This window comes from Eriocheir sinensis, chromosome 55 (assembly GCF_024679095.1).
Source record: "Eriocheir sinensis breed Jianghai 21 chromosome 55, ASM2467909v1, whole genome shotgun sequence".
Classification (NCBI taxonomy): Eukaryota; Metazoa; Arthropoda; class Malacostraca; order Decapoda; family Varunidae; genus Eriocheir; species Eriocheir sinensis.
Window position 1 is genome coordinate 141,965 of NC_066563.1, and position 14,167 is coordinate 156,131.

Here is a 14,167-nt window from a genome sequence, read left to right on the forward strand (position 1 = left end):
CTGACTGAGACGGCCGCTCGCTGCTCGCCTCTCGTTTCTCCGCAGGAGTCACTCTCGCCTCTCAGGGGCTCACGTCCCCGCCTGCCCAGTGCCCACACAGGCCGGCTGAGCCTGAATATCTTGGACTGGGCTCAGCGAACTACATCAGTATGATCTTAGCACTGGGGGGCTGGCACGTGACGGGTTTGTACAGGGCAAACTGGGGTGCCGTGAGGGTCCCAGGAAAAAAATATGACGAATAGAGCAGGGTAAAAATGTTGATACAGAGTATTATCTTAATAAATATTATTACGGATAAAATTGTTATTATCGGCCCGGAATGTCAACCCCTTTGGAGAGTTCAAAGGACTCTGTGCCTAGCTGGCCCCGAGGGGGGGGGGCATCTAATCATGAATAAATAATAAACTGGTAACAAATTATGCGATCCACTAATAAACTGCAGGTTATCAGCATTGACAACAGTCTTAGGAAGGGAACTCCGTAATTTAGTTATATATGAAATAAAACTAGAAAAATTGGTGATATTATAACAACCAGCTGAAAATGCAAACCTGGTTGACCGAGATTGCCAGAAAGGTAGTGGGCGCTTTCAATGTAATGGAAGACCGTGATTATCAAACATGAGACAGTGACGTCAGGGAACCATCGAGGCGGCGAGGCGCGAGAGTAATGTCTCGGCAGGGAAGTAAACAGCTGCCTGGCGACACGCCCGGCCCAGGAGCTTGAAAGAGTCTGCGGGAGAGATGAACGATGCAGAGCAACACTCAAAAAGTAACAAACAAAAAAAATAATAATAATAACAGAAATTTCATCCATTATTATACTAATAAAGAAGATCTTTTTACACTTACGGAGAAGGCAAACTTTGTGATATTACTAAAGCCACCAACCGCGGGTGAGACTCAAAAGACACACCGAACAGTTTTAAAAGCTACATTTTAACCGTCGTGTACACCTAGAAGGCTTTTAGGCATGGAATGTCAAGCTATCCTTCTGGCACCTCCAATATTATTCTACAGGAGCATTACACAGCGGGCTTCTATATCTATTTTTGTTTTTTCCTCACAGACGGCTACTTGATGCACGAATACAGCACATGGCAACAATAATTATATCAAGCGGTTTAAGAAAAGGAGATAAAAATCTGCTTATAATAAAATTACGTGTCTTCAATGGCTTCAACTTAACTTTCCACTGAAAACTTTAAGAATTAATGCTAACAATGACATCCTTGAAATCCCAGACTTTGACTCCATTATGAAAGAACGTAACAGTGGAATACAGTGATGTATCATCGGCAGAAGCTATCATTTTAGTATGCATTTCCTTATGCATATCAAACAGTCAATAAACTAAACAAAAAAGGCTGCAAAACACTGCTTTGAAGAACGCCAGACTTAAGCAGCTTACCAGTACAACACGCTGACTCCTGGCCGGAAAAATTCACAGATTATATCAACGGGTCGTCCCTGACCTCTTCTGAAGGAGCAAAAGAGGGACGAAACCATGTGTCAGTGTTTCTGCGCCTGCTCCTCGTTCATCTCTCTGAGCAGCACGGTGATGGCTTTTCTACTAAGCCTATGACGTGCCTCCTCACGACGGGAACGGAATGAGTTAATAAAACAATGTAGATAATAGTGATGATAACGATGATGCTGATAATAATAAAAAAAAAATAATAATAATATAATGATAATAATATTGTAAACGATAATAATAAACAGTACATAAGAACATCGTAGTCAGTGACAGCAACGTGTGTAGCGAACCATCGCTTCACAACGAACGTGTCCACAAACATGGGCGAGAGAAAGTAAGACGTACAGCTCAAGAATCATTACCCGAGAGCTCAACATCCATACAATTAACCTCTCATCAAGCCCGGACCGGAGAGGTACTAACAGGTGAGCCCCGGGTGGACAGCCAGCCCCGCCCCGCTGTGCCCGGCTCTGCGGTGTTGGTCTACGGCGGACGTCTTTAAATCTCCGGTAATTGGAAGGTAAGGGAGGCCGACGCGCCGTTCCTCACCAGAGATCGTGATGGGAAGCCTGCGGAATCATGTGTGTGAGTTATCCATCTGCCCTTGACTCCCTCCTGATCTCTATTATTACGTGTACCTGAGCAGCGCCATTAAGCGAGGAGATAAAATGCTTGTCTACCCGTGTGCCAGGAAGACTGCTCCCTACGCAAACTATATATCAGGTTACTACACAGACTATCAGAGGGAGATACAGGAATACATAAACAGATATATGACAAATAAATCCTGAGAAGCGCTACAACAGGAGGTGCAATGCTTGACTACCCTCGTGCCAGAAAAGGCTGAGTCATACGCGAGCAACACATCAGGTTCCTACAAAGGCGAAGAGAGGGAGATACTTACACGAATACATAGATAGATACAAGACATAAATAAACCCTGCGAAGAGACATTACACGAGGAGATACAATGCCTGGTTACCCTCGTGAAAGAAAAGGTTGATTCATACTCGAGCTACACATCAGGTGTCTTAAAAGTCGGAGAGAGGAGATACTTACAGAAATACATAAATAATAAATTACATAGATAAACCCTGAAAAAATATATTACACGAGGAGATACAAAGCTTGCGTGCCCTTGTACCAAGAAAGGTTGAGTCATACGCGAACTATGTTTCAGGTTACCACACGGACGAAGAAAGGGAGAGGTACTTAAAGGGCTATTACGTAGACTGGGCAAATTTTCCGTGGATCTTCAGTCAAACTACGATTTTCGCTAGCGTGGTTCTCATTTGTTTCTTGTTATTGCTGCTGCTGCTGATGGTGAGTAATACCGTCGTCCTTCGGTGAAATCTACTGTAGCTTTGGAAGATCGTGGACACGTCAGAAAACCACGGATATATATATGAAACCACGCCAGCCGAAATCGTGGTTTGACTGAAGGTACACGGAAGATTTGCCCAATGTAATAGATTAAGTTATCAAATACATGACCGACTCTATCGGCGATCGAAATCTAGCCGACCGAGTCGGTCTGTCGACGAGGACTGGCGTGTCTCTGACCCCTCTTCCTCTCATCGTACTGCCACCATTAACATATCTTTGCCACCCTGTAGTCCTATCATCACCATCACCAGCACCATCATCTACTTTACCGTCACCATCAACACGACCTTTTTCCGCCTCACCAACACAACCACTGAATGGGGTGCCAAAAGGGAATAGGAAGGAAAACGATCATAAGTATGTGTAATGGGAAGAAACTATAAATAAATAAAACAAAAGCAGAACTAGTATAGTGTCCCATGCAAGTAAAAAATTTCAAAGCCACAGAAAACAAGTATTTTAAGCACTAACTATAGTAAATCTAGAAGAAACTGGCAGACGAGGGGAGGGAGGACAGCTGCGGGGGTAAGCCCAAGCATCGTGCCACATAATCTCTCACTCTCACCTCTCGCTCTCGCTTTCTCTCATATGTCAGCTATTTACTACCTTTAAATGAATTTAATTAAATAACTGGATAATCCAATAAGGTCATATAGAGTTAAGATTCTTTCGTTTTTAAGATTATAACAAAGATTTTGTATAAATACCACGACACTTGACAACGTTGTATTCCAGAGTTGTCATCTTGCTCATCCAGAGCCAGGTCACTTCTCTCAAGGTCATGGAAGGCTCAGCAGGTGTCCCGCCTCTCCCACCTCTCCCTCTCCCTGCCTGTGTGCACGTCTTTGGCTGCACAGCCGCGAGAAAGAATTCACAATGTAAACAAGTACTTTTTATACGAAAAAACAGCAGAGGATTCATTATACCGTCCACAAGAGTAATTCCAAGAACAGCGAGAGCCACTAATGTTGGTGAGCTTAGGTGTGGTTAAGTTTAAAGGAGCTGCCTTGAATAAGCCCACCGGCCTTGCAGACTCCATATGTTTCTATGTTCTTCTTTTCTCTCTCTCTCTATCTCTCCATCTACCTCTAATACTTTTCAGGTGTACATTAAGAGAGTTTCCGGAGACTAGGAGGCTGTGTCTGAGGGAACACTAATATCTTTGGGGGTTGATGCAACAAGTCCATATTTCTTTGAACATGTTGACTGACCACTAAACGCACAGCGGACAAGACTTTTCTTTTGAAGGTCCTTTGCTCTTTACCAACTCGGCGTGAATTAGCCACAAAGCAATTCCTCGTGAGTGGAGCAACGGCAACCAAGCAGTTTTTGTAATCTTTTCTCTTAATTCCTCGATGATGCAACATTGCGGTGGAACCTAGGAGTCAAAAGACTGCTCGTAAGAGGAGGGGAGTTGATGAGACGAATAGCCTTAGACTCCACTCTGTCCAAGAGAGCTGTGTGTGTGGGGCACCCCACACACGAGATGCACACTCCATACGAGGGCGGACAAGGCTCCTGTATATGGACAGCATCTGTAAGGGGAAAGAACTGGCGAAGACGGTACAGGAACCTAACCTAGAGGAAGATGATTTAGCGAGAGATGAGATTTGACATTTCCAGTCAATCTACCTCTCTTTTTCGGTATTATTTCAGATTAAGACCCAACTCACAGCCACGAACGCCCTGGTGCTGTGTGAAGGGTTTAGAGTCCATACAACACATTGCCGTATTGCTTTGCCGTAGCAAATCACTCGTTCTTGTGATATAAAATAAATTGTAAATATTTACGTCAGTCGCGCAGTCGCGCCCGCCATGGTGGTGGTGGTAGGAGGGACTGTAGGGTTGCAAGATGCTTCAATGAGAGAAATCCTCACACCACGTCACGATAATATATAATAATATATACATAATATATCAAATAATAATGAGGATAATATTCACGAAAGCGTAGCCACCTCCTCCCCCCCCCAAAAAAAAAAAAAGATTTCCCACGGGTCCCCAGAGATCGTTAGGGGAAAGGGATTAGGCCTTTTTCTTTACTTTTAAGTACTTGCGCCTTCATATTATGGTTGAGGGACGTGTATTTTGTCCCTTAACTATAATATGGAGGCGTAATATCGTATTTTGGAGGCGCAGAGTCAATCTCCACAATTACCAAAAATGAATTAGTTACATAAACCGATACCTATGTTTGATATATCAATAAACCAATCAATCTTACACGAACCACTGTGAAAAATTAGACCAAAGAAGGCCACAGTAGTAGATCACAAAGCAGGGGTGAACAGATATCTGAAAAGACTAAAAAACATTTTGCTCTCCCGCTTCAAAGGCAAAAACTATTTAATAACATGAATAATTAAAATCTAAGACTCGCCTTGCTGGGAGTACCTCGGTATCGGTGAGCAAAGATGCACTACTACCCCACTCGCCTCTCTCTCTCTCTCTCTCTCTGACTACTGCTTCACTACCTCTAACATCTCAACATAAACATCTTGGTCTGCTCCTCACCTCACATTTGCGCGTTGCTTCAGTGGCTCCTCAGCAACACGCAGCAACACTTGGCAGTCCTGCGGTGCTCCTGGAGACGCAACACAACACACAAAACCAGCACCAGACCAATACCGAGGCCGTCCCTTCCTTCTCCGTGTCTCTCCGTTGAACAGTTTTCCTTAACCATAGAAAACGTGAAATCGAAATATGTATTCTTTCCTTTATCTTTGTAGCTGAATAATAAATATCGCTTTGATATATTTTTTGTTATATTTTCTTTATACTGTCTGTCTAATTTAAAACTTATATGGAAATGATAATATCAGTATTTGGTATCTCACGTAACCTCCAAGTTGCCACATTGCGAGAAACTATCTCTTGTAAATGATGGAGCTTGTTCTTTTCATTTTTTCTTTGTCAGTTTTCAGCATCTCAGTTTTCTCCTCGTTATATTTTTAATGAGTCAAGAATAGAATTTGCGTCTTTCTAATGAAACTTATACCTCGAGATTAGAAAAATGATGACGTGTTTCGAGGCTTCACTTACAACGATTCGAACGCAAACTCAAACCCAGAGCCTCGTTAGCGATAGAAAGTGGGACACACACACACACACACACACACACACACACACGCTATCGTCCCGTAACATGGTGAAACAAGTTATGAGGAAGAGTAAGAGGAGGAGTGTGAAGAAGGAGGAGGCGGAGGTGAGAAGGTGCGAGAGGAGGATGAGGAGGCAGGGATGTGACTGGTGGAGGGTGGAGAGTAAAGGGTGATGGGATGGTTGGGTAATAAGACAAGTGTGTGTGTTTGTGGAAGAGTATACATGAAGATTGTGTGACTCCAGGCAACGCATTATTGGAACAGAAAAAAAATACATCGAAGGTCAACAAAACAGTGATTAGGTTTACATCGAAGCGAAGAAGGGAGGAAGAATGAAAGGAAGACAGGAGGGAAGGAAGGAAGAAAAGGAAAAATGAAAGGAAGAAATGGTAGGAGTAGTGAGGAAGGTAGGAAGGAAAATATAAAGAAATGAAAGGAGGAAGCAACGAAGAAAAGAATAAGGAAGGATGAATGGAAGGAAAGAAAGGGAGTATGAAAGGAGGGATGGTAGGAAGAAGAGATGGAATAATAAGTAAGTGAAAGAAGGAGGCAGGGAAGAAAAGAGTAAGGAAGGATGAAAATAAGGAAGGGAAGGAGGTATGGAAGAAAGGAATGAAGGAACAATGGATGAATGGAAGGAGGGAAGGAAGGAAAAAGGACCTGGAAGAAAGGAAGGAAGAACTGAATAAAAGAGAAAGGAAGGAAAGAGAGAACGAAAAAGAGGAGCAAGGAAGGAAGGAAGAACGGAAGGAATAGAGGAAGGAGAGAGTGAAAGAAGTAAAGGAAGAGTGAGAGACAGAATAGGAGGCAGTTAGGAAATCAGAGAAAAAATGAGGAAAAGCAGAATAAAAATACACGTTGAAAACAAAACAAGAAAAGATCATAATACTAACAGCACCAGAGTCACAAATTACAGCATCAAACAGACCAATAACCTACACGTATAACATAACAAAACTAACAAACAGCAGGTCCAGCCTACCTCACTAAGCCTAAGCTCACTCCCCCTTTGCTTGACGGACTCAGAAGCCACTGACAGCTTACAGTAAACCGTGAAGTCCCTTGTAATAAATCTATACCTGAGCAGTGTTGGATGGAGGGAGTGAACGAGTGAAAGATTATAAAGAGAAGAGGTAAGTCCGACTTACAACGAACGATGGTGGACTGTGGATCCGACTTACGACTTACTCCGACTTATGACTTGCTCCGATTTACAATAAACAACATAATTTTTACGTGTGAATTGCCATAAACAACACAATGAAGTCTGAGTAAATGAAAAACATCCCCAAAAATCTAAAACGAGATAGAAAACGCATTTTGTCGACAGAGCACAAACTAAAACATTAAATTTTACCTTAATAAAATCCAACTCAGCTCATCAAAAGAAAACTAATGCTAAAGCGAACCACAGAGTTCAAACCGGCTTGATAAGGAAAATCTTCCCCAAAACACTAAAACAAACTAAAGGACCAATTTTGACGGTATAGCACAAACTAATACATTAAGAGTTGTCTAAATGGGACGGTATGCACATAAAAAACAAATCATTTCATTAAAAGAAAACTAAGGTCACAGCAAACCATAAAATCCAAACCGGCTTGGTAAGAACGGAGGATAAGCTACTAAGGAAGTAATCAGCCGCAGCGAACCAAAAGAATCGAATCCGACTCGCTAAGAAATTATGTCGAGCTCAGGGGAGTCGTTGGGAGCGGCAGCCTCGTCTTCGGCAGCGGCAGCGTCTTCGAGGTCTCGCCGAAGTTCGCCGAGGGTCTGCAGCCTGAACTCCGTCTCCTCGGGCAAAGTCGGCGTCGGGGCCTCGCGGAAGTTGAGGTCGATGCGTCCAAAGTAATTGTTGACGCTGTAGAAGGACTCAGCGGCCTCACAGGGGATCGCGTTCTCCGGGTAGTCACACACCTGAAGAAGGAGCGACAGAGGCGATGAAGGAAGGTGTTCAGGGTGAGGAAACAAAGAAATAAAGGAGTGGGAACGGTAGGATGTTTAGGAGATGAAGAAAATATTACAAGGAGAGGAAAAACAGAAGCAGAGGTAGGATGTTTAGGAAAAGGGGTGACGAAGGCGAAGAAGAAAGGGATATAGGGAGAGGAAACAAAGAAACAGAGGAGGAATGGGAACGGAGGGATGTTTAAGAAAAGAAAGGGCGAAGGAAGGAAGAAATACAGTGAAAGGAAACAAAGAAGTAGAGGCGTGGGAACGGTAGGAAGTTTACGAGAAGTATAGGATGAGGTGAAGTTGGTGGCGGAGGGGAAGAAGAAGTTAAAGAAAGGAAATGGAATGTTTTAGAGAAATATTGAATGAGGAAACGGTGGCGGAGGGGGATCAAGTAAGTAGATAAAGAAAGGAAATTGATACAGAATGAAGGAGAAGGAGAACGGAATAATGGAGGAAGGGGTGACAGAAGAGATAAGAAAAGATAGGAAGAAAGGACATGAAAAAAATATAAAAAGGAAAACAAGGGAATGAAGGGGAAATTAGGTTTTTAGAAGACACTGAAGAAGAAGGGAAGAATAGTGGATGAAGAAGGGATGAAGGTGACGAGGAACCATAAAGATAAGGAATGAATGAAGGAAGAATGAGAAATGTGGAAGCAATAGATGAAATAAAGTGTGATAGAAGTATGAAGAAAGAATTGAAGAAGGATGAAGGAGCAGTAAAGGAGAAGAAATGAACGATAAATGAATAACGAGGAATGCATAAGGGAAAAAAAAAGGATAAAAAGGGAAAATATAAATAAATGAGAGGAGGAAGCAAGGAAGAAAAGAATAAGGAAGGATGAATGGAAGGAAAGAAAGGAGGTATGAAAGGGGGGATGGTAGGAAGAAGAGAAGGAATAATAAGTATATAAGTAAGTAAAGAGGGGATGAAGATGAAGATGAAGGAAAAGAAGAAAGAGAAGAAATGAATTAGGAATGGGATGAGGAGTAGTGGTGTGAAGAAGAAAGTAATATAGAAAAGGAAGACAAGGGAATGAAGGGGAAATTAGGTTATTAGAAGACACTGAAGAAGAAGGGAAGAATAGTAGATGAAGAAGGGACGAAGGTGAAGGAGGGGGTGAAGTTGGAGAAAAGGGAATTGAAAAGGAATGGGAATAAGGATGAAATGATAGAAAGAGGAAGATGGGATCAAACGAGAATAAAGAAAGGAAGAAAACAGGGATGAAGGAAGAAGGGACTTGAAAAGGAATGGGAATAAGGATGAAATGATAGAAAGAGGAAGATAGGATGATACGAAAATAAAGAAAGGAAGAAAACAGGGATGAAGGAAGAAGGGTATAGCAGTGAGTATCGGGCTTTTTTTTCACATTTGTATCCATTTTTTATGCCCTTGAACTGACTCATCTGCTGTAAAAAAAAAAAAAAAGAGGTGAGGTTCTGAAGGGAAAATGCAAATAAGCAGTGATGGAAGGATCTGCTACTCCTTTTAACACTTCCTAACTCCCTCTAACACTCCTCAACTCTCTTCTTCCCTTTTAAACACTGCAGTCAATCCTTTTCGACCCTAGCTAACTCTTTTACTTACTCCCTCATTCCCTTTCCCTGTCTTCCCACTCTCCTTTCCCAACTTCTCCCACTTTCTCCCCCTCTCCCTCTCCCTCTCCCTCTCTCTCCCCCTCTCACCAGTTTCTCCTGATCAAAGACAAGTCCGGGTCCGCAGATGAAGGAGAACATCCTCAGCTTCACTATGAGGTCGGCGTCCACGTAAGGATAGCACACGTGGAAGATCTGGCAAGCGTTCTCCGGGTCAGCATAGAACCCGTACACCTTCTCGTCACACCTGGGGGAAGATACCAGTTGGCTAAGCAGGTGTAGGGCAGGTGTACTCATGATATATAGGTACTAGGCAACCAAAAGACTATGTAACGCTCAGTCTGTACACCTAGGCACACCTGGTTAATACAAAGGTTGGGCAGGGAAGTGTAGGGATATTCCACTGTACTTCCGCTGCGATTGGCACGGATTTGGCTTTTACTGGTAGCCTGGTAACATATACTCCCAATGAATGAAGGGGCAACAGGGTGTTCAGCAGTGCGAGGAAGAAAGGAAAAGGAGATGGAGTGGGGATGATAACGGAAGAGGAGGAGGAAACGATAAAGGACCGAGAGAAGGAATGAAGGAAGAATGATAATCTTAAGCAGTGATGGAAGATGGAATGAAAGGGAAGTTAGTGTATGCCTGAAGAAGGAGGTGATGGAGGGGGTTGAAGGAAGGGGTCCAGAAAAAGGAAAGAAAATTAGGGAGAAAATAAAGAAGGGCAATAGAAGAAGAACATGGGGGTTAAGAGTCATCTGAGAAAGGAAGGAGAACGGAGTAATGGAGGAAGGGGTGACAGAAGAGATTAAGAAAAGATAGGAAGAAAGGACATGAAAAAATTATAAAAAGGAAGACAAGGGAGAAAGGATAAAAATATGAATTAAAAAAGAAGTTATGGGAAATGGAAGCGGTAAGATGGAGGGAGATGTAGAGAAAGGGAAGGAACAGAGAGAGGAAAGAAAGAGTTTGACAAGAAAGAAATGAGTGAGACAGAAAATTAAGAAAGAGAGAAAGAGACGATGGAGAAATGAAAGGAGGAAGGAAAACTGATAAAAAAGGAAACATGAAAAAAAACGAAAAGAGAAGAGGAAAGAAGGATAAGGAGAGGGAGAGGAAGGAGAAAGAATGAAAGGAAAAGGGTGACTGATTGGTGGAAGATGGAGAAGTAGAGGAAGAGAGGGAGGGAGGGACGGAGGAAAGACATATGAGAGGAAGAAAAGACAGTGATGGAGGGAGGGAATGAGGAAGACTGATAGGGAGAAAATGAAGGAGAGAAGGAGGAAGAAAGACAGATAGGAGGAAGAGACTGGAGGAGGGATGGAGGGAGGGAAAGAAGAAGGGAGAGAGAGGACGGAGATGAAGGAGATAGTGAAGGATAAAGGAGAAAATGAAGGAGGGAAGGAAAGAAATCAATAAGAGGGAGAGAAGGAAAAATTAAGACAAGAGAAAGGAAGATGGAGAAGGTAGTGGGAGAAAAGGAGGAAGGAAGGAAGATTGATAAAGGAGAGAGAGTGGAAGGAGGAAAGATAAATGAGAAAGATAAATGAGAGGGAGAAATGGAGGGACAGAGGAAGGGAAGGAAGAAGGTAGGCAGATAAGGAAGATGGAGGAGGGAGCAAAAGGGAAGGGAAAGGAAGACTAATGAGAGACAATGTACAGGAGAGATAAAGGGAGGAAAGGAAGGAGGGAGGGAAGGAGAAGGAACAAAAAAGAGGGAGACACACAGAAGGACAGAAGAAAGGAAGAATAAAGATAGATAAGAGAAAAGGTAGAAGAGGGATAGAGGGAAGGAGGAGGAATTAGAAGAGGGAGAACACAGAAGGACAGAGGAAAGGAAGAAGAAATATAGATAGAGGGAAGAAAAGAAGGAGGGAGGGAAATAGACGAATATGGAAGAACAGAGGAAGGGAAGAAAATAGATAAGAGAGAAGATAGAGGAAAGATCGAGGGAGGAAGAAGGGAGGAGGGAGGGAAGAAAGGAGGAAAGGATGGAAGGAGAGAGAGAAGAAGGGAGATTAATAGAAGGAAGGACAGCTGTAGATGGATTACTTTTGTGTGTTCATTATCTTGCTATTCTTTCTCTGCTTTCCTTTTACTTTCTATCTTATTTCTTAGTGTTTATTCTCTCTCTCTCTCTCTCTCTCTTACAAACAAAGGAATAGCAGAAAGCGAAAAGAAAGAACATAAACAGACAGACAGACAGACAGACAAGCAGACAGACAGACAGACAGACAGACAGACAGACAGACAGACAAGCAGACAAGCAGACAGACAGACAGACAGACAGACAGACAAACATGACATAAAATTGAAATATGAGTGAGTGAACGAGCGTGACAAATGACATGTAAATAACGACACACACACACACACACACACACACACACACACACACACACACACAGAGGTTACGCAGATTGATCAAACATTCTAGTGACGTCAGGTGCCGCCCCTCTCCTCCTCCTCCTCCTCCTCCTCCTCCTCCTCACTCCCTCCCTCCTTCACCTGTCCCCCTCTCACCTTTCACCTAAATATCACTCGTAAGGGGAATATCGCCCTCTACCCCCTTCCCCCCTTCTCTTCTCCCTCCTTGCTCCTCATTCGTCTACGCCTTTCACTTTCTTATATTCTTTTTTATCCTTTCCTCCCTCCCTTCCGCATTTATTGTTGCTTTTTTTCTCTCTCTTTTTTCTTCCTTTTTCCATCTTCCTTTTCTTCTTCTCTTTTCTCCTTAACTGTCTTCCTTTCATTCTCCTTTTAACAGCCTTCTCACAGTCCTTTCTATCCTACCCTTTTGCATTCATTGTTGCCTTAATTCTCTTTTTTTTTTCCTTGCTTCCATTTTTCACGTTTTCCTTCCTTCCTTCCTTCCTTCCTTTCCTTCCCTTCTTTCCCTAACCACTTTCCTTCCTTTTCCCCTTTCTTTTTCCCTTCTGTTTTGTTGCTTTCGTTTATCCCTTTCCTTCATTTTCCAACATTCTTTCCCTCCTCCCCTTCTTCCTTCCTCCTATTACTGTCTTCCTTATTTCACATGTTTCTTTTCCTCTTTCCTCCTTCCCTCTTGCATACCCCATTCCTTTCCTTCTACTTTATTTCTTCTCCCTTCCTCTTCCTTCTTCTCTCCCTCCTTTCCTCCTTCCCTCCCCTCACATTACCATTACTTATGATGAAGGTAATTTGCAGCACCTTCCCTCTCCCCCTCTTCTTATTCCTCTTCCTCCTCCTCCTCCTCCTCCTCCTTCGGCAGGCATACTTATTAGCAACAAAAAATGAGAACCACAACACTACACCAATATCCCCACCACCGCCACCACCACCACTACTACTACTACTACTACTACTGAGGAGGTGGTAGCCGAGTGGTTAGCATGAGGGCGTGGTGGGCAAGAGGACCAAGAGTGGACACTAAATTCGAATCCCCGCCGAAACACGCTGATATTTCAAGTCATCGCTGAGTGGCGGAAGATCACCCACATGTCCGGATCTTCAATCAACCTTAACTTCAGCGACTTCGGTCATGAGGTGCACCGGGGGCAGCGTGGGCCAAGCAGGAGTCATACATCACGGCAGCCACTATAAATAAAATCAGCCTGCGCCACTAACGGGCTGGGGCCGTCCATAAGGCCACTCAAGAAAGCATACCGGCGCTACAGGCAGAAAAAAACTGCTACTACTACTACTACTACAACTACTACTACTACCACTACTACTACCACCACCACCACTACTACTACTACAACCACCACTACCACTACTATTACTTCTACCTACTGCTGCTACTACAACAACCACTACTACTACTACTACTACTACTACTACTACTACTACTACTCCTACGACTTCAAGCACCGGTACTCACACAAAGCCGGTCTGCAGGCTCCGAGACAGCAGGAGGGAGGCGTTAGAGGGCAGCTCGTATTCAGTAGGCGTGGAGTCGCGTCGGGTCCTGGGCAACGACCACGCCCACGCCACACACACTGCAGCCAGGGTTGGTTTGATTTAAATCAAATGATTAAATCGATTTAAATCAGAGTAAATAAATCATTATTTAAATTTAAATTAAATATACTGTATTCAAAATTATTTAAGTGTTATATAAAGAGTAAAATATCTAATGATTTAAATTATATAGATATATATATATATATATATATATATATATATATATATATATATATATATATATATATATATATATATATATATATATATATATATATATATATATATATATATATATATATATATATATATATATATATATATATATATATATATATATATATATATATATATATATATATAGTATATGTGCCAATAGGAACAATTATATAGCACAACAGAAACAATGCCACACGAGAAACTCCAAACGAGATATGAAATCATATTGAAACACGAGGAATATTTGGAATGATTTAGTAGCAAAGGATGACCCCCAGAAACACTTGGTTTTGGTTGTACATCTGAACCTCCTTGTACAGCACGGCAGTCTCTCAACACTGAAACACAAGAATAGCATTGGTCTACCTCTGCAAGACGCGCTACCACGCTCTACTGAGACACTCACCTCTGAAACACAAGACCAGCATCATAGCCTGTAACACACATACACATACAGACAGACACACACAAAAAAGACCCAAAACATCA

At 42.6% G+C, this 14,167-nt stretch overlaps 1 protein-coding gene across 2 annotated transcripts in view; it reads right to left on the reverse strand.

The window, feature by feature from the left end:
- Window positions 1–5,667: 5,667 nt before the first annotated feature.
- Window positions 5,668–14,167, reverse strand: part of LOC126983863 (U-scoloptoxin(01)-Cw1a-like) — a 34,637-nt gene continuing 26,137 nt past the window's right edge. The window contains exons 2-4 of one of the 2 annotated variants that reach the window (XM_050836995.1): window positions 13,377–13,494; window positions 9,605–9,761; window positions 5,668–7,883 (exon numbers count right to left, since the gene is read on the reverse strand). In XM_050836995.1, coding sequence (XP_050692952.1) covers window positions 7,641–7,883; window positions 9,605–9,761; window positions 13,377–13,494 — 518 coding nt within the window. In that variant the 3' untranslated portion in view covers window positions 5,668–7,640. The remainder of the gene's footprint in view (window positions 7,884–9,604; window positions 9,762–13,376; window positions 13,495–14,167) is intronic. The other variant, XM_050836994.1, reaches the window with a different exon arrangement.